At 41.8% G+C, this 21258-nt stretch overlaps 1 protein-coding gene across 3 annotated transcripts in view; it reads left to right on the forward strand.

Moving 5' to 3' along the window:
* Positions 1-21258, forward strand: part of SPRYD3 (SPRY domain containing 3) — a 48223-nt gene that overhangs the window by 12936 nt on the left and 14029 nt on the right. For all 3 annotated transcript variants that reach the window (XM_070934991.1, XM_070934993.1, XM_070934990.1), the window contains exons 7-8: positions 13128-13277; positions 20871-20928. In XM_070934991.1, coding sequence (XP_070791092.1) covers positions 13128-13277; positions 20871-20928 — 208 coding nt within the window. The remainder of the gene's footprint in view (positions 1-13127; positions 13278-20870; positions 20929-21258) is intronic.

Genomic DNA, 21258 nt, shown 5'->3' on the forward strand with positions numbered 1-21258 from the left:
CTGCACTAAGTTAAACAAAGTGGTCCTGTAATAAAGTGTTGTAATGCAGAATGCTTGAATTTGGGCTGGCATCCAGCTGTGCTTCTTTTTTTGGATACATCAGTCCTTCCTGGTTTGCTTATTTTCCATCCAATCCTGATGTCAGCATTCTATAACCATGTAACATACTGAAGTCTTAGGTTTTGAAGTTAGGTTTTTTTGGGACGTGGGGGGGATGGTATTGTACTTTTGTAATAATTTCTTCTAAAATGCTTGATATCTCTGTATTATGAATAAGTGGTGTTAATTTGGGCAAATAAAGATGTCCGTGAGAAGAATGAGTTCACTTTTAGCTTATACATCAGACTTCTCCAACCTGTGGCTTCCAACTCTATTGGGTTTCAATTCTCATAAACTCAACTGTCATGGCTATAGGTTGAGCTACCTGAAGAATTAAGGGAGTTAGTGCAGCACATTTGAAGACTAACAGATGTGATGACATTCCAAGATGGAGTTGGTGTCCTGAGTAGAATCCTATCTTTCTACAGGGAAAGAGGCATAAGAAATTGTGGGTCACACTGCTGGAATAGGAGGCTTGTCCATGAATGTATTGGGATAGAATTCAACAAAGGTTTGCATCCACGGATATTTTTAGCCTTCCCAATTCTCAGCATAATGCATCCAATGGAGAAAAGTATTAGTACTATATTGGAATGAGTTTCGGTAATTTTCCTCCCTTTTTGCAACATGTATATGAGAAAATGTAGACAATAACTAGAAGAAAAGAAAGGAGAATTATGTATTACTTAAAAAAAAATATTTGTACAACCTTTAGCACTCTACTCACAAATAAACTCTGGTAGTCCAATGTCACATAAAAGCAGTACGTAACATTACAGTCCAAAGCAATTTTTAGCCTTAACACACCAAAATATTTACAAAGAAATCTCACTGTCGCATAAGCAAAATATACAAGTTAGAGGAACTGTCTTATGCAAAGCAGCTGAGGACAAACATATGAGAAGTGTGGTCCTTTTTAAATGTCACTACAGTCTCCTCCCCCCCCCCCCAACATAAGTCAGAACAAGGAGAATTGTAAAACACATGTGGTGGATGGGCCTGATTGAAAGAAATCGGCCTTCAACAGGAATGTGGTAATTATAGTTTGTCCAGAGTGCTAGAGAAGTGAAATTTTCAAAGGTAATCAAAATTGGAGAGGCTGAAGATTTGCAGACCTTCTCTGGTATTTCTGTTGAGTTTCTATGAGATCTGTTGCTTTTCAACCAGCAGAAGGACATAGCAGCATCCTGGTCGGGATACTTCAGACTACATTTGGGCTATGTGCTTTGGATTGAGTACCTGTAAGAACTTAACAACTTCAAAGCAAGTTCATCGTGGTTCTATTCTATATGTTCCTTGCTCTGTTTTTTTTAAAGTGAAGACAGTTTCTTTATATATTTATTTGTTCATCAAATCTGTATCTTGCATTTCCAGCAAAGCCGACTTGCAGCACACCTCATGCACGAGGACATTCTGGTACACGAATCTTTAGACTGTGTTTGCAAAAGGTTCTGCTGTCTTTCTGCCATTTTTTTCCCCTCTACTCCTTCTGTTCTCCATCTACTCCCATCTGGCTGTCTATGTGAGAGGACAATAAGCAGTTCAGTCAGTGGCGACCATACCAAGATTTGCCTTCCAATGAAGTTAACGAAGTGGTTTATTTGCAATTAGTGTGAGGGCTTATTTTTTTGGCATCGGAAAGTGGAATGGAGGAAGGAGGAAAAGGCAGAGCCCATATTACGGTCAAAATGTTATGGCACCAAAAAGATCTCTCTCGGTGAGTCATTCCCCTTCCCAGTTGTATTGCGTGCAAATGTTTTGACACTTGGAAACTCCCAGCACAAAGGGGTAGATTCAGATGGTGAGTCATTGTATCTCTTCTATGGGAGTACTCTGGGTCAGCAGTGACCCAGGCATGTGCTCTGACTCTAAAAGTCTTAGGCTTCCAGTAGCTTCTTGGGCTGTAACCCGAGAAGGACCCATCTTCATGCTGGGGTGAAAGCATTGCAGCTCTTTTGCCTACAAACCAGGCTGTCATCTGGTGTTTTGCAGTAGACAACATCTGCAAAACTGGGCTTGAAGAATTGCCAAGGAGACATTCCGGCCTTTTTCTGGGGAGCCTGTTCCGCAAGATTTGAAAGAGTGATTGGAGTTCAAGCTTTGAGCCAAAATTGGCTTCTGTGGAGCTCTTCCCCTCAACCAAGACTCTTTGAGTTGTTGTTTGCCTTTTCCTGTGCTGTCTGTCTGGCTGTTAACTACATTTCGTAAATGCTCTGCTTTAATGCTCTCTGGTGATTCTAGTTTATGCTTCCCCCCCCCTCAATTGTCCTAAAGAGAGAGATTGTACAGATAACGGTAAAGGCTGCATCGCATTAAATCCGGAAAACCACAATAATTTTAAACACTAAAGTACCCCAGTGAACCAATATGATAGAAGAAGAATGAGGAGGAAGAGGAGGAGGAAGAAATAAAAAATGGAATGGGGCTTTCATCAAGTGCCTAACAGATATCAAACCTGGCACTGGGAGAATCTGTCAGTGCTAAAACTGATGTACCAGCCACTTCCTTATAGTAGTATCTATACGATCACTAACAGCAATAAGATTTTGGAGGAATTTCCTGAACGTGAGAGAAATTCACATGAGAAATATAGTAGTTGTGAATTGCCTGGATCCTATATTTCTAGAATTTTAACAATGACTTAATGATGGACTGAATGATAATTCTGAGTCTGGCAAGTATCTCATCCTGGGGATCACTTATCAGCTTTAACCTCTGAATCAATCTATTTACAGGCTCCTCATATTGCAATTGTCCAAGAGAGAAAATACATGTATGAAGCAACTAACATTCAGCTTTTTTTTCTATCAGACAGATACTGGGCACTGGATGTTCACAGCTATGTTTATGCTTTCTAGAAGCTAGGGAGACTGCCAGTTCAGGCAGTTAAAAGATGCACTTTGTTCTTTAAGAAAAAGTGTTAGACAATTGGTTACATTGGAAGAAAGACTGCAGTGAATTTAAAGCCCCGCATTTGATATAACACGTGAATGTGTTCTTTAAAATATTTTTGGAAAGTATATCTTATCTATGAAAGAGTCACCTGGGAACTGATACAAAAATCAGAGATAAAATGGAAATCATCAAGGGACAGGTAGTCCTTGATTTACAACAGTTCATTTAGTGATTGTTCAAAGTTATAACAGCACCGAAAAAAATGATTTATGACCGTTTTTCACACTTATGACCATTGCAGAATCCCCTTGGTCACATGATCAAAATGCAGAAACTTGGCAACTGGTTCATATTTATGATGGTTGCAGTGTCCTGGGGCCATATGATCAGCTTTTGTGACCTTCTGACAAGCAAAATCAATGGGGAAGCCAGATTCACTTAACAACCATGTTATTAACAACTGCAATGATTCACTTAACAAGGAAGTTCATAAAATGGGCCCAAACTAACTTAACAACATAAATGGTTAAGGGGCTTTTTTGTGGGTTGTAAATTGAGGACCACCTGTACATATCCTGTGGTACCTGGACTATCTCAGTCTTAGGCTGAAAGCAATGAAGTGGTTAGCCAATAGGCTGCTTGCCCAGTGCTTCCCAGGACAATACAGGTGGCCTCTAGAGAAACTATATAATAGCACATAGCATTCCATTTTCTATTCTTCCAGCCGGAGATAGAAGAGCTGGCTTAATGAAAGTCAAAAACCAACATCCTGTGTTCAAAAAGACCAAGTTCTGCCAAGTTTGAAGGTCAAGTTTCCTTTGAGTCCTGGTAACTTCCTGGATATATCCATGTAGTTTTCTTGGCAAATAATACAGAAGTGGCTTGTCATTGCTGCCTTCTGAGTTTTTTTTTTTTTTTTTTTTTTTTTGTCTTCTCTTCCCAATCTGGTTTATAGTCCCAGGAGTTCTGATGGTTTCTCTTTCAAGTGCTAACCAATTCCAGCCTTGCTTAGCTTTTTGAGATCAGCTAATGGTGGCTAGGTGGTACCCTCTATATCTGGGCTCCCGATCTGTTGACTTTCTTTAAAGCAAATTGAACCAAGTCATTCAGCTGGTATTTACGAGAATTCTGGCTGTGGCAGGAATTATAGTCGAAGATATAGGAAGGAGCAGGGACCGTGGAACTTGTGGGGTCATTGAAAACTTTGTCTAATCTACTTTCAAGCCTTTAACAAACTTCCTACCAGCCTGAAAGCAGGTAGGCAGGCTATGACCCACTGGAGTGCATCTGGGCCCGCAAATATTCATAGATCTTAACCCTGACATTGGCAAATATTCAATTGTGGGGGTGTTTTGTTTCCATTTTGGGATTTCATTTTTTATTTCATTTCACTTTGATTTAAAAAAGAACACATTCTACCCTCTCAAAAATGTCCCATTTACCTGGTAATATCATTGGACAAGGCCCTCTGATGCCAATGAAGACTGAATTACTGAACGAATGTAGCCCTCAGACCATACAAAATGAGTAGTATATAAATTTGATAAATAAATAAATAAATGATTGCCCACTTGATTTTAGAGTTCTTATTCTAGTAACAGCAGCTAGAAACTAAACTCCTCCTCCGAAACATTTTATACTAGATGAATACCCTATTTTGATCATTTGTGAGGTAATGGTTATGCAAAACTATCTATCTTCTAATAAGAGAATAAGTCATTTTTTCCCAAGTAACTCAAGTACAGTAAGAAAGATCCATAATAATAAAATATGGTGCTAAATAGAGATTTACGTTGTATTTGAGGCTTCTGTAACCTCATACTGAATGAGATAGGATAACTGCAGGATTATTTTCTGGTTGAAGATGTATGCCTACCTGTATAAAAAAAACTGATCAAAAGAGCCAGCTGTCCTTGCAGGGAAGTTTTTATGTGGTGGGAAAGCACAAAAAAGCATCCTTCCATATAGTCCCATGATCCATCTGTAGCCCCATAATCCTGTAGCCACCTTTCTCCTATTTTCCTCACAACAACAACCCTATGAGGTAGATTGGGCTGAGAGACAGTGACTGGCCCAAAGTCAGCCAGCTGCTTTTCATTGTTAAGGCAAGATTAGAACTCGTGGTCTCCCACTTTTTAGCCTGGTGCCTTAACCACTAGACACCACAGAGGCTCTGAAATGAAAAGCATTTCAGGTTTTTCCTCTTGGGTCTTCAGCAAACATTGCTTACTTTATAAATGCATTGCTGGGTGGAGAAAGTTCTACCTACCAGTTTGTGCTTCTTGCTTGATTTACCCTGATCCTTAACACTAATATGGAGATTCAGAGTATCAGAGCCATGCTTATGGAAAATTGGTTTAAAATCCATGCAATTCAGAGCTTTGCATATTTCGTTACCAAAAACCAGTTCAACAACACATCAATTGAACAAATTATCTCTTGGCTTGGAATTGGGTCTGCTGTCTCGTTCAGACTACCTTGGAATTGGACTTGGGGTATATTAAGGACAGATTTTTCTTGGCCACTCTGCTTGTCTTAAATCTGGAATATGCTACCAGGTTTAAGTTCCTTCAACTGCTGTTGGCTGAGGATTGGTCTCATATAACCAGCACAAAACACAGGGCCTGCATCTGCTTATCTTAGAGGTTCACCTGTTTGTCTTGGACTCTTTCTTGCTTGGCCGTCATGTTCTTGTCTTTGTCTGCTGGAAACTTCCCCTTATAAACGAGAGTTTAAAGTAAAGTTCCATCAAGAAGCTCTTTGGATGGAATTTTCTTTTCCATAGTTGTGGGTCTGCCTGTAACTTAATATGCAGTGGTGGAGGTGCAGGTTTGGGCTAAGGGTTAGAGGAGAGACAGGCTTGCCAAGCCATTTTTATGTCTACCACTGCAGTTAACTAAGATAAGCTTGAATAAAACCACCATGTTCATTAGGGATATATAATTTACTTATCAGATTTCACAGTGAAGCAGGCAATGCCTTTCTTAGTTCAAATAGATAGAATCTGTTTATTTGCTGTATCTGCCTTGGCCCTTTTCAGAGGAAAAAAAACTAGATTAAGATTTACAGCAAGGTAATTCTTATCCCCAGTTCTGAAACAAAGGGCATGTCGCAGCTTCCTTTCCATGTATCTTTATTGTGTTCCGTGCTAGCTTCTGTATGTTATATAATCCACAGGACAAGGCAAATGCTCCACTCTACTTCCTTCCCTGATTTCAAAATTTCCCCCTCTTTTTAATTTCTTCCTCTGATTCAGCTCTTTTTGTGCAATTATAGCACATCCCTTTCCAATGTATGTTTGAATAGTGATGAATTATTTTCAATTTTTTTCTGGTCTCCTGAAGTAATTTTACTCATGTGCTAAATTCCTAGTCCATATACTTCAGGATTTCCACTGTTTCCATGTCCACTGTTAACTTATGACTTTTGTTTTGAGAAAGACATGAGACCTCTGCATGGTGTGTATCAGTGGTGGGTTTCAAATTTTTTTACTACTAGTTCTGTGGGTGTGGCTTGGGCGTGGCAGGGGAAGGATACTGTAAAATCCCCATTCCCTCCCCAATCCAGTGGAAGGTTACTGCAAAATCCCCATTTCCTCCCGATCAGCTGGGACTCAGGAGGCAGAGAATAGATGGGTGTGGGGCCAGTCAGAGGTGGTATTTACCGGTTCTCCGAACTACTCAAAATTTCCACTACTGGTTCTCCAGAATTGGTCAGAACCTGCTGAAACCCACCTCTGGTGTGTATGTATGAAGGAGAGTAGGGAATGAGCATGAGAGAGTGTGCATAGGTGGCAGTGTGATAGGTAGATAAGCTTGGCAATTTGTTCCTAGAAAGAAGTTCTTCTCATACCAATCCTTCGTAGAAACTCTCCAAGATGGGGCTTTGTTGCAGCACAAGGCCACATAACCTGAAATTTAATATCCTAAAAGAAGTTTGGTATGGGTTAATGGAGGAGTTTCAGAATCAGATACCGGTATGAAAGGAAAAAGTCCCTTTTTGGCTTTAAGCGCTAACATTAAAATCATGTCCTGTTTAGTCTGACCTGAAGCTAGTTACGGCCATAATTCACATAAGGGTCGGAGTGATTTAGGGAAAACCCTCCTTTCTTGCCATTGTTTGAAGCAGTCACCTAAGCAGGAGGTGGAGATCTTTGGCCTTTCTGAATGTTTGGGGGCATATCTTTTTACAATCCCAGCTAATTGGACTTCTGGAGAGGGTTGTTGGAAGCTATAATTCAGCAACATCTAGAATGGTGTTTCTGAACCTTGGCAACTTTAAGACGTATGGACTTTAACTCCCAAAATTCCCTGATCAGCATGGGAATTCTGGGAACTGAAGCCCATACATCTTACAGTTGCCAAAGTTGAGAAGCACTGATCTAGAGCAGTGGTCCCCAATCCCTGGGCCATGGACCAGCATGGCCTGGTCCATGGCCTGTTAGGAACTGGGCCACACAGCTGGAGGTGAGCGGCGAGCAAGCAAAGCCTATTGTAAACTGAGCATGGATGGGATCTAGGATGCACACTCCTCTTCTCCCTCAACCTGGTCTGTGGAAACATTGTCTTCCACCAAACTGGTCCCTGGTGCCCAAAAGATATAGATGCTACATAACCTGCACATTGTATAGGGTGTTCAGAAGCAGAATTGCTAGAAGTTTTTTTTTCCCTCTTCCATCCTTCTGTCCTCCACCTAGCAATGCACATTTCAACCATGTGAACTTCATGACTGCTCTCTCCTCCCTCCCTCCTCCTACCAGGCTGATGGAAAAATAAAATGCATAACTTGAATTCTTCTCAGACAATTTTAATGTTTTGTTTATTAAAGGGCAGCTCTTCAAAGGTTGGGTGTGGGTTTCCAGCACACGGCTGGAGTGGGAGGTGGGCTTGGATTGGTCCCACATCTCTTGGAAGGGATTGTCTTTTTCTACAAATCTGGATGTCTTGGAATTTTGCATGTCTGGATTATAATAGCCTGGAGCCCTTGCCTTTCCCAGAATCACCCTGCTGTTAGGAATTGGAAGGTGAGCAATTTTCTCTTCCCTTCCTGATCCATCACCAAACTTCAAATTAGACTTCTGGTATGACCAACAGACAAAGCATACACTTAAGATGACCCAGATGGAAGGTGGCAGAATTTGCCAGCTCTTGCAGGAGCTAAGCAGCTTCAGTGTGAGGATGAATACTGACCATGGAATTGTGATCTTGACTGGCTACCGTCCTTAAAGAACACAGTGAGAAACCATTTCTGTATGGCTGTTTAGACTCAGTACTGTACAGACACTAGGAGTCAAGCCTAAGCTAATTGTAATGTCAATGGGAAAAATTTACCCCCACCCCCCAAGATTCACACCAGAATCCCAAATCCTTACCACATAATAATATAATATCCCACTCATTTTGCATTATCACTGAGCCCCCTTATGGCACTTTCCTTCTCTATTAGATGTTCACTCTAGCCTTACTTTTCATTTAGTTGGTTGTTCTGTTGTCATGGGTACCACAGTTGTTTTTGAGCTGCTCCTGCCCTATCCAGGTTTTATGCTGGTCTGCTTTGTGCAGATGAACCCTGCCAGAATTAGCTGGGGTTAGCATGATTTTTTTTTTCTTGCAGGCCCTTGTACTGTTAAAGTAAAAGTTATATGGCAAAAGAAAATCTCTCTTTATTTTTCACCGGAAAAGAAACACAGAGAAATCTGCTTTCTCCCAAACATCAGCTTATTGTGTGCATCGTAGTTTTGCTTATTAGACCGTTTTTCAATTCACTGGGACCTTTGTGTTTTTTGTGGAGAGGGGAGGGGTGGGGAAATGTTAATAAAACTCAATCTGGACACTGCATTAGAATATTTTCTTTCCTAAAAAAAAAAAAAAACAAGTCAATACAGTTGTCAATTGACAATACAGTTCTGATTCTAGTAATTGGGAGCAAAGCATAAAGGGCAATGCAGTTGAACTTCTTCAACCATCAGCAGCTCCATGGCTGACATGATGTATGCTTTGAAATATTACTTTCAAAACAATAGGGGCTAGAAACTTTTATTAACAAAAAAAAAAGACTTGGAATACTTAATCCCCTCTCCAGTTTAAGAAACTGTATATGCTTGGCACACTGACAAAGATAGAGCGAGTGTGTTTTCCTGGGATCGGATTTTGTAGCACCAGAGATTGGGGCTGGGAAGACTGGCTCAAATATTCTGCCTTGCCTGGCTTTTGACGTCTGAATAGAAAGCTTGTCATTGAAAGGGGATTAAAATGCTTTCTGAAAGAAGAAAAAGCTTTTGCAAGTTATCTCTATTACAACAATGCTGTTAGCCTGCTGTGGGGCTGACCATAAAAATTTTGCAAGTTCATCCTAACCTTATTCTTTTCTGTGCAGCCGAAGGAACACTGCTCCATCACTCTAATCCAGGGATGTTAAATTCAGTTTCATTGAGGGCTGCATCACGGTTCTGTTTGACTTCGGGTGGGTGTGGCCAGGGTGGGTATGGCCTCGACAGGCGTGGCCAGCTCTACATCACTTGTGTCAGGGACATCTGTGGTGTCCCAGGCAAGGCTGGGTGGGGGGATTTCCATTGCCTCCAACTGAGGAAGGCGAGGCCAGAGAGAGCGCCAAACCCTTGTCCTCCAGAAGAGCCTCGCTGTCCCTCTCAAGCCACGCAGAGGACCCCTGGACAGCAGCACAGAGTGTCCAGAGCCCTAGGCAGTGGAGGGCAAGGGCCCAGCCTAGCCCTCAAGCTCCCAGGGCACCAGGACCCCACAGCCCAGCCCTGCTTCCCTGAGGGGCTGCCTGGCTGCGCTTACCTCCTCCTTGTGGCTGCTGCTGCTCCCCCAGGCTCCGTTTCCACTGGCAGGCACCGCGAGCCGGTCCTTCATTGTCTCCAAGGTGACTCACAGACCGAATCCGGCCCGCGGGTCTTGAGTTTGACACCCCTGCTCTAATCCTATCTGGATTAATTCTGGGTGAGATATCATGCAGATTTTAGCCCACCAATAAAATCACAGGGGAGATTTAAATCACATTTGAGGGATCAAGTCTTTCTGTGCTTGCTTTATTTTCATCCCCAGAGTGACTCTAAGCAGCTCTGTGGCCATTCAATTTAGACAGGGAGCAAAACTATTATGCAAAACATGAAAAATGAACTTAAGGACAACACCTTATTTCTCCTTATTAAATAAAACCGGGGGTGGGTGGGTAAAGAACCCCCTGTAGATTTTACTCCACTAATCTTTGCTGACTCTAGGAAGAGTGAAGAAAATGAGGTTACATTCTAGACAAGGCTTTTATCTACATATGTTAAAATGTGTTCTTCCAAGTTGAAATTGTGAAACTCCCAGCAGGCCGCAGACACCGGTGAAGTCTTGGCATTCCATCCGTGCTGCAGCCTTCCCTAACTTGGAACCTTTTGGGTATATGATGAGAATTCTGGGGCTTGTGGGCTCAGCATTTGTGGAGGGCACAGCTGGGAAAATCCAGGGGAGAACGAGACGCGAGAGTGAATTTCACATTTAGACACTTTGCTAATGCTGGTGCCAGTGACTGTGCTGTTGAAACATGAAACTTAACCATGGCTCCCTCATCAAGGCAGTGTGGTATAGTTAAGAAAGTGACATAGTTATGGCTAGCTATTACCAGCCATTAAATATTGTCACTGTCTGGAAGAGGTGAAGAAATGTCCCTTCTGAAGAAGAGTCGATAATTGTGCAAACTTTGAAGGAAAAAACCCCAACCGTGCCAGGATGTTATTTCAATATCAGTAGCCACATCAGATGGCAAATAACATTCAATGTCTCATTCAGTTGTCACTCCTCCAGTCCAGATTGTCGTTTGTTTGGCTCTGCTCTTAGAGGAGAATTTATATTTTAATTTGCAAAAGCAACTGAAAACCTTTCCGTAAACCCTTACTAAACTGTGACGAAAATCATGCGATTCGAAATGTGGGCAAAGAGCTTTAACTCTGCAATTGTTCCTCCGCCAAGGAGAGAAGATGCTTGTCAAGGTGGCTCTCACCCCTGGTGTCAAACTGCTTCCTGATCCAGCTGTTTGAAATGTTTGCTTTCTGTTTAGATGGATGAGCAGTTCTCGGAATTCTGCAGCAGCCTGGAGAGCCAGTGGAAAGGGTCAGCGGTTTGCATTTTTTCCACCCGGCTGCAGAAGCCAGGAAAGTTTGGTTCAGCACATGGCTGGGCTTCATATGAGGGGTGTTCTGTGCACACATGCAAAAAAAAAAAAAAAAAAAAAGGAGCACCAGAGGGTCAGATCATGCATACTTTTGTAGCTCTTCATCATTGATGCTCTGCTGGCCTAATTTAGGGATTGAGTGTGGTAACCTGAAGGGCACATTGCAGTGGTTGGTTTTGGTTTCTCCCCGGAAATGGGATGGGAGGCTGGCACTCTGTGGCGATGTTTCCCGCAATCCATTTGCTTTTCTTTAAAAAAACGGGAGATTTCTAACCAGCGTGGCTCGAAAGATAGACTGGAAAGTATGCAAGAAATCTCTAGAATGTATTCCTGGCAGCCCTGTACTTCGGCAAAACTGGTGTTAGGTGTCACGAAAGGCCAGCAAATTAGAATTTAATGTGCTCTTGCCTTTGATTGCCAACATCATAGAAAAAAAAAATACTTGTGGGATGGTTAGCCTCTGGTGTCATTATAACTTGGCTGTCCTTGGGTACAATCTTCTTAAACTGTGGGGGATGGAGATGTCAACATTTCTGTTTGATTTCAAATGGCACACCGTTTAGGTTAGGGTCTGTCCTATCAAAGGAAAACCCGGGGGGAAAAAGGTCTACTTGTTAAAATATGAGCTTTTTATGCTTGGCATACAAAAGTTTCTGGCTTCTCCTGGCTCCTTATACTGTTAGCATACTAAATGATGCAAAACTAAAAAAAACGTTTGCGAACATTTATTCAACTTCCTTAGTTTACATAGAATTGTCTGCGTCCTTGGTGTAAAACTATATAAGATATTTTGCAATGCAAAAACCAAAAGAGGATTTTTGCTTCGCTGCCACTAGATGTGAATCACATTGAACATTGGATCTGAATAGGACTAGAGGCTTTTTAGCCCTTTCGAGGTGTTCAGTGATGAAAGGAGAACTTGTATATATTTATTTATTTATCATATTTATATAATCATCTATCTCACAAAATGTTACTCTGGTGGAATAAACTAATATAAGACTAGTCTAAAAATTAAATTTGTGATTAAAATGCAAAGAGAGGACAGCAACAATGGAGCCATTTCAACAAATGACCAGGTATCTTGAGGCCACGAGGCCTCATGGCCAAATTAAATTTTGAGTGGCTTCTGGAAAATTAACATGGATGGAACCTGCCTCATGTCGGGGGGGGGGTTGAGGGGGAATAAGATTCCATAAGCTGAGCACCATGGCAGAAAAGGCCCATCTCCTGGCTTCTGCCAATTGTGGCTTCAGGGCGGACAGGACCTGCAGTGTACCTTTTCTGCTGGGATTTTTCAAATGTAATCAGGGATAGGTGGTCCCTCAGATAATCTGGCCTCATGCCATGAAGGGCTTTAAACTTCAAAACTAGCACCTTGAATTGGACCTAGAAGAGAACGAAATTCGCTGTTGCAACCTTTAGCTTGGAAGGATCTATGAAATAAGACAGAATAGTTTGTGGGTGCATGTCTTGGACTCCTACTTCAGTTTTCTGTAGCCTATTTAAAATAGAAAAATATTTAAAATGGGAAAAGCAAAAAAAAAAAAAGTTGTTTGGGGGATTTTTCCCACCTTGTTGAAAAGCAGTCTTCCACATCCATAACCATTGAAGTGGTTGTGTGATATTTGCAAAGGTAGGGTTTTTCTAGTTTGTGGTTTCAAATGTTAACTCTTGATTTGATTGTTGTTGCACACTGTTCCACCTTGTAAGGCACACACAGACCGTTTAATTACCGTGCAGCGACCAAGTCTAATGAATGCTTACCATATGGCTGTCTTCAATTACCTTTGGGAGTCCTTGTTTGCTCTTTTGCTTGTCAGGCTTTCAGAATTCTCTATAATTAACACAACAACAGAGGATGTTGATAGGATTATGGCTGCCTGTGGTGACTTCGGAAGATGGAGTGTCAGGCCAGATGGGCAGTCAACTATTGTCTTGTCTTCTCTTTGCAGCTCTTGGAATATATAGGGAAAGGGAAGAGCATCATCGATGTGGGTCTTGCACAAGCTCGGCAGCCTTTGAGTACCAGGAGTCACTACTTTGAGGTGGAGATTGTGGATCCAGGAGAGAAGTGCTACATCGCTTTGGGCCTTGCCCGCAAGGTAAGAAAGCTCAGGAGAGCAAATGGAGACTGTCTCGCCTTTAGAGGTTCCCTCATTAACTTGATGTTCCCAGGTGTAGAGTCCCAATGTGACATCAAATTGGGGGAAAAAACTTTAGGTATGTATGAAGGAATATGCCTGCTCTGTGCTGTGTATTGAGAGAAGATAAGAAGTTCCCTCTAACATGGAGCTTTCAAGTCCTCTTTTCCTTGCGATACACTCCCTTAGGTCTCACCGACAGCCTTAAACCAAAACTCTTCATTGGGATCTTTCCCTTGGTGTCTTCTGGGGAAGTACCACCCAGTTTACAAAATCCCACAATCAGTGACAAAAAATGTTTGCAGCTGCCCACAAAAGGTGCTGTAGGGAAGAACTAAGCAAGGGCTAACAAAAGGCCTATGTTTGCTTCTCAGTTGAGCTTTGCATTCCTTGCTCTTTTAAATGTCTCTGCAAAACTGAAGATGGCTGGCAGTATCTCTGAATCTGCTTAAAGGTGGGGCTTAATTTGACCGGTTTGAGGCTTCAGTGTTAGGACAAGTCAGGCAGCAGATGTTTGAAACTCTCCATGTGAAATGATGAGTCACTGTATGGTCCAGCTGCCAAATAGAAATCATACCACAGAGCCTCCTTGTCGCGTTCATAAGGGGTAGGATGGACCTAAAACAAAGTAGTGATGGATCGTGGAGAAAGTAACATTTTCTCTCATTGGAGGGCAGTTGGGACAAGTCTTTTTTAAAGATCGGTCACTGCATAGAGCTGCTGCAGCAAGGTTGTTTTTCTCTTATCTAATCCCTCCCCCCAAGGCAGCACTCTATCTCTGAGGGCTATTGCAATCTCTTCACCCTGTCTTCAGGCAGTTTGTCAATTTCAGTAATTGCAGGTTGGTGATGAAGCTTTTGTAGTGAAGCTGCTACACCATAGCCCAGAGGTCTTTAAACTTGGCAGCTTTAAGACTTGTGGACTTCAACTCCCAGAATTCTCTAGCCAGCATAGCTGGCAGGAGAATTCTAAGAGTTGAAGTCCACAAGCCTTAAAGCTGCCAAGTTTGGGGACCCCTGCTATAGCCATTTTCCCCAAGACCTGGCAGTTGTGTGAACTTCCATTTCACTAGTTTCTTCCACAACTCTCCTTTAACTCTTGACGATGTGCCCTGCAAAATACAGTAAAAAGCTAACATCCCCTCCCTTTGTTTCTGCAGGCACAGCACCTTGCTTTTTCTTTAATTTCCCCAAATGTGTTTCTCAGAGAGATGGTGGGATATGTTTAAGCAGAGGTTGGATGTTCGACGATGCTTTCATTTGGACCCTTCCCTAAACAAGGGCTGGACTCACGGGTCTAACTGGCCCCTTTCAGCTCAAAGATGGGGGTGGGGATAGGCAGGTGGAAATTTAAAAACTCCAGTTCAACTTGAAATCTTGATTAATGAAATACAACATTCAACAACGGGAAACATTTCAAGCGTGCCGTCTGTCCTATTTTAAAGCATTATTGTCGCTTTAAAGTGAACCATGGAGAATGTTCAACATTGCAGCTGTATTGCCAGGAAGTAATTTTCTTTCCTCTTGACTTTTGCTTATGTTAACCTGCAAAGTTCTGCCTGCGAAACGGAGGCCTTGAGTTTAGCTGCTGCTTTTCCACTTTCCTTCAGAGCAAAAATAGGACATCTGGAAAGATCAGGGTAATCCTTAGCAAATGTATGCACTGTCATTGATCAACTATTGTCTTCAACCCATCGATGCCTCTTTGTCCTGCACAACGTCTTCTGCTCTTGATTGGCTAAATTAGGCTCTCTTGTTACTGGCAAATTCCAATAAATAAATTAGAACCAGGTTGCATTGCATATTGGGGCTGGATTGGCGCCTGTCCCTCTTCCTTTCTTGTCCGATGCAGCCATCTGGTTCTGTTGTTTGCCTCTATGCATGGCCTGGATTCATGTGGGCTTTGATACTGAGCCAGTTCATTCCCTCCTCCTTTTGCTACAACAAGCAAATCCCAGCAGTCATGGGAGATCCAAAACAGAAAGAACTGGATCAACTTCCTTTCATTCTCCCTTGAGTTCCTGATTCACCGGAGAATAACTTGCCCTGAAATGATCTGGCATTTCTACATCTGGTGTGTCTTTGTGCATACGTAAGGGCAGGATGAGGGGCAGGCAAGGGAGCCTGGATATAACCAGAAACTGATTTTTGGGAATCCTGCTTCAGCTTATTAGGAAACCAGGAACAGCCGTAGTGAGTCTTAGCCATCACGAGGAAAAGAAAGCAGAAAAAGTGTAGGCAAAAAGTCTCGACTTAGATGGTAATGCGAAAAAAAATCTTCAAGTCAAGCTTAATCTCTAGTGAGAGAATTGAATTTAGTTAGTACTGTACTTGAATAGCAGATCTTAGGAAATCTCCCACAATTTTTAGGTTAGATTGGGGAATTTGAAGAATTTCCTGAAAGAAGGCAGTTGCTTCTAGGTTATGCAAGTAGACTATATACATCTCAAAAGGCATATATTATTGTTAATGGTGATCTAACTAAATCATTTGAAATACAGAAGGAAACAAGACAAAGATTTCCTTTGTCATCTTTGCTTTTTATTTTAGTTTTAGAAGTGTTAATTGGAGATATTAGGATGAGAATATAACAGGATTGAAAATCAAACAATAGACCTATAAACTGAAGGCTTTTGACTTGGTTTTGCAAGAACCTCAGAGTGGCCACTTCTGTTTTGTGGCCAAGATAACTACATGAATGTGATCTAGCTAAATGTTTCCAAAACTTCTGATAGTTAGGACAAAGTAACAGCTTTACTTCAGAGTGTGATTAAAAATTGAATGCTGTCAGAAAAATGTGCCATACACTGTTCTGTTTTACCTGATTTGGTTTGCATCCTTGAACTTAATCATGATGGATGCCGAACAGTGCTGGAATTGTCTGCTCAGAAATTAAGTAGAATTTGTAAGACCGGATAAGTAAATCATACAAAAACACCAGATCCCCTCTTCTTTGAGTGAAATATGAAAACATCTGGACTCATTTTCATGCCATGTTAGTATGTCTTGACACAAAATGAAAAAGCCAATCATCCCACACACACACAAAAAATCTGTGTAACCGCTTACATATCTGTCTGCTTCCAACTGCTGCCACTCCACATCTTGAGACAGAATGGCTGAATGTGGTTGCACTCAAATTCCCATCAGTTCCAGCTAGCCATTAATATTGATAAGAATTATAGTCAGGAAATGTTCAGAGGACTAGATTGCTTTAAGAGAGCCAAGACTTGAAGGAATAGGGTATGAGGTTCATCCAGTGTGGATGCAGTATAATTGATTTCTGTGGAGATGGGCTATTTAAGTCATCCTGGCTTTAAAATTAACCTGCTTGCATTTAGCCTTGAAGACTACAAGAAGTGAGTGTAGCGATAATACTAGTACAGTAGTGTATTATGTAATAGCTACCGTTGGAAGAAATATCCATCTGGTTCAGTTCCAGGGGAGAAAGACACTGGAAACATGGAGGCTGATTGAAAAGATGGTTTATTGATGGACAGGATCACATGGCTTTGAGGTCCTGGGCAGCTGACCACATGGAGTGGAGAGTGAGGGTTATTTATACCCTCTCTTGGGTCTTGCCCTTGAGCTTCCTGTTCCTGTGCAAGAAATGTATTCTATTGGCTGTAGTCAGATTCCCATGGGGCCATGTGGGGTCATGTTTGTCTGAATCAAGTTTGATTGAAGCCTGGAGGGTGATGCAATGTCCCCAGGTGATTTTGCAATGCAGTGAGCCCTGCTACTAGATAATCCTATTACATCCTGGAGGGTCATGTCTGGAGCTGAAGGTCTTTTGTTTTGTAGATAGGCTGGCCCAGTCCTTCTCAGTGGGCACCAAATATCTGCTGGAGGCAGGGAGCTGAAGCTCTGAGTTTCTGTCTCCCTTAAGATTTCTCTTTCTCTTTTAGGGGAAATATAATATTCTGCCTTTTTAATATTTCCTAAAATATTTCATTCTTCTAGGAGGGGTGGATGCTAACTTTCTACACTACAAACTAGACTAATGCATACAATCTCTTCTGGGAGAAGGGAAGGCCAGGGCCTTGTTCGGTAACCCCTCTCTGCTAATTGTAATGGCACAAATATATAAATAGCCATTTGTGACTTTCTTTACAATGTTTGCATCTTGACTTTCGTGGGTGCAAAGCAACAGAATTTTCTCCACCCAGGTGTTTTCTTGCTGACCACAACTCTTCCCAGATCCAGTCAACCATCCATTAATGGCTTTTGATGGTCAAACACAGCTTCTATTTGCCTTCGTATTTTGCAAGTTGGCTAGGAGAATCTGAGGAGGTGACATATTGCCACACACTTTGGAAAGAAAAGAAACCCTGAGGTTTAATGCAGGAATATGAAAAGGCAGCACAAAAAGTAGTAGACAGAGGTATCATCTGTGCTAGCTGGTACATTCCGGTGACTCTCTGCTTACTCAGATTTCCCTAACCAACTTGCTGAGACTGGAGAAGCTGCTTGGATGAGTGGTGAAATGTCTCAAACCAACAAGAAAATAAGTCCAGTTGCCATGATTCAGCTTTCAGAGATCTCTAAAACTAGGCCTAAAACTATCAAAAGGGACAAACCAGTCTCAGCTGAGCAAGGACTTTTGTCTCTGGGTTCACCACTGATGCCAGAGTGTGTGACCTGAATGGTGGAAGGCTTGATGCTTGACCCTAGAAACTTTTCTTTTTTGCAGCAACCAAGATTCCAGACATGAGGTAGTTGAACAGTATGGTAACACATAATGTTTAAATTAAAGGAAGGAAGTGTGGCACCTAGAAATCAAGACTGATTTTTTTCCCCCATAGTTAGTTTTTCTTCATCCTGTCATAGTCTTCTTTTACTCCTTTAGCTAACCTAATTTGAGCAGCAGTGCCTTGTAGTTGCTAAGCTTTGGGAAAATTCAGAAGATGTTGGTTGAACTCCCATGTGAGAGAGTTTTAGCAGTTCCTAGGAAGGCTCCCCTCCCATTCCTTCCGCCACTGCTTGTGGTTTAAAAAATTTTCAGCATGCTCCCTAAGGATTAAATTGTCTGTGCTGTATTGCAACCTGTTTATACAGTCACAGCTTGGTGGTGGGAAGAAGAAAGGGGCCCTAGCTGCTTTGAATTTAAACTTGCAGATATATATTGTGCGTATGTGTGTGCGCATGCACATACGTAAATATGTATATATGTATGTATATTCAGAAGATGTTGGTTGATCTCTCATGTGAGAGTTTTAGCAGTTCCTAGGAGGACTCCCCTCCCCTTCCTTTCCTTCTGCCACTGCTTAGATAGATAGATAGATAGATAGATAGATAGATAGATAGATAGATAGATAGACAGACAGACAGACAGACAGACAGACAGACAGACAGACAGACAGACAGACAGATATAGTTATATAGTTACGGTTGTTGTTAATTGCAAAGTCGTGTCCAGCCCATCGCGACCCCATGGACAACGTTCCTCCAGGCCTTCCTGTCCTTTACCAACCTCTGGAGTCCATTTAAGTTCATGCCTACTGCTTCAATGACTCCATCCAACCACCTCATTCTCTGTCGTCCCATTCTTCTTTTGCCTTCAATCTTTCCCAGAATTAGGTTCTTCTCCAGTGAGTCCTTCCTTCTCATTAGGTGGCCAAAGTATTTGAGTTTCATCTTCAGGATCTGGCCTTCTAAAGAGCAGTCAGGGTTGATCTCTAGGACTGACCGGTTTGACCGCCTTGCATTCCAAGGGACTCGCAGGAGTCTTCTCCAGCACCATAGTTCAAAGACCTCAATTCTTTGGTGCTCAGCCTTCCTTATGGTCCAACATTCACAGACATAATTGCAACTGGGAAAACCATAGCTTTGACTATACACACTTTTGTTGGCAGGATGATGTCTCTGCTTTTTAGTATGCTGTCTAGCTATGCCATGGCTTTCCTCCCCAAGAGCAAGCCTTTTTTAATTTCTTGGCTGTAATCCCCATGTGCGGTGATCTTAGAGCCCAGGAAGATAAAATCTGTCACTATCTCCATTTCTTCCTCATCCATTTGCCATGAATTAAGAGAGCTGGGTGCCATGATCTTAGTTGTCTTAATGTTGTGTTTCAAGCCAGCTTATGCACTTTCCTCCTTCACCTGTATCAAAAGGCTCTTTAGTTCCTCTTCACTTTCTGCCATTAGAGTAGTATCATCTGCATATCTGAGATGGTTGATATTTCTCCCGGCAATTTTAATTCCAACTTGTGATTCATCTAGCCCTGCCTTTCTCATGATGTGCTCTGCATATAAGTTAAATAGGCAGGGCGACAGTATACTGACTTGCCAGACTCCTTTCTCAATTTTGAACCAATCAGTGGTTCCGTGTCCGGTTCTCACTGTTGCTTCTTGATCCGCATATAGATTTCTCAAGAGACAAATAAGATGGTTTGGTACTCCCATCTCTTTAAGAACTTGCCACAATTTGTTGTGATCCACACAATCAAAGGCTTTAGCATAATCAATGAAGCAGAAGTAGATGTTTTTCTGGAACTCCCTAGCTTTCTCCATGATCCAGCGTATGTTGGCAATTTGATCTCTAGTTCTTCCGGCTCTTCGAAATCCTGCCTGTACTTCTGGTAGTTCTCGGTCCACATACTGCTGGAGCCTAGCTTGTAGGATTTTGAGCATAACTTTGCTAGCATGTGAAATGAGTGCAATGGTGCGGTAGTTTGAACATTCTTTGGCATTGCACTTCTTTGGAATTGGAATGTAAATTGACCTTTTCCAATCCTGTGGCCACTGTTGAGTTTTCCAAATTTGCTGGCATATCGAGTGTAGCACTTTTACTGCATTGTCTTTTAAGATTTTGAATAGTTCAACTGGAATACTGTCACCTCCACTAGCTTTATTTTTGCTCAGACTTTGTTGTTACCCATTTGACTTCGCATTCTAGGATGTTTGGCTCAGGGTCAGTTAAGCTTATTCTTGTATAGTTCTTCTGTGTAATTTTGCTACCTCTTCTTAATCTCTTCTGCCTCTGTTAGGTCCCTGCCATTTTGGTCCTTTATCATGCCCATCTTTGCATGAAACATTCCCTTTATATCTCTAATTTTCTTGAAGAGGTCTCTGGTCCTCCCTATTCTATTGTTTGCTTCTATTTCTTTGCACTTTTCATTTAAGAAGGCATTCTTATCTCTTCTAGCTATTCTCTGGAATTCTGCATTTAATTGGATGTATCTTTCTCTTTCTCTCTTGCCTTTTGCGTCCCTTCTTTTCCTCAGCTATTTGTAAAGCTTTCTCAGACAGCCATTTTGCTTTCTTGCATTTTTTTCCCCTTTGGGATGGTTTTAGTTGCTACCTCTTGTAAAATGTTGCGAACCTCCGTCCGTAGTTCTTCAGGCACTCTGACTATCACATCTCAATTCCTTAAATCTATTTGTCACCTCTACTGTATATTCATCAGGGATATGATTTAATTCATACCTGAGCGACCTAATGCTTTTCCCTACTTTCTTCAATATAAGCCTAAATTTTTCATCTTTTCTGTGGCATTTTTTTGCCAAAAGAAATGTGATGATATTCAAACTGGCTGTATTTCTTCTTTGCCCTAGGATTACCCCAAAAATCGGCATCCTGGCTGGAGCAGAGGGTCTGTAGCCTACCATGCAGGTGAGTATCCAAGACCCAGCTTCGGCTGTAATAGGAGGAACAGTTTGGCCAAATCCCATGTTATGTTGATTTCCCTATATTTGCTTTCTCTAAAAGGCTACCATGGAGATGTCTGCTGTCTAGCAACTTACAGCCGTTAAACAGCAAAAATAGTACACTTGCAGCAATTTAAAATGTTACATCACCTGTCAATACATACATTTTGAAACAGAGAGCCCCTTGTTTGGAAGGGGTATGAAGAAGAGGAAAATAGCCTGGTCAGAGGATGAGAATTCCTTCAGCTATGGTCTATAGCGTTTAATACCCCACTTCTCGTAACTGTTCAAATAA

Source organism: Pituophis catenifer, unplaced genomic scaffold (assembly GCF_029215685.1).
Source record: "Pituophis catenifer annectens isolate HBS135680 unplaced genomic scaffold, rPitCat1.0.hap2 SCAF_2, whole genome shotgun sequence".
In the NCBI taxonomy this organism is placed as follows: Eukaryota; Metazoa; Chordata; class Lepidosauria; order Squamata; family Colubridae; genus Pituophis; species Pituophis catenifer.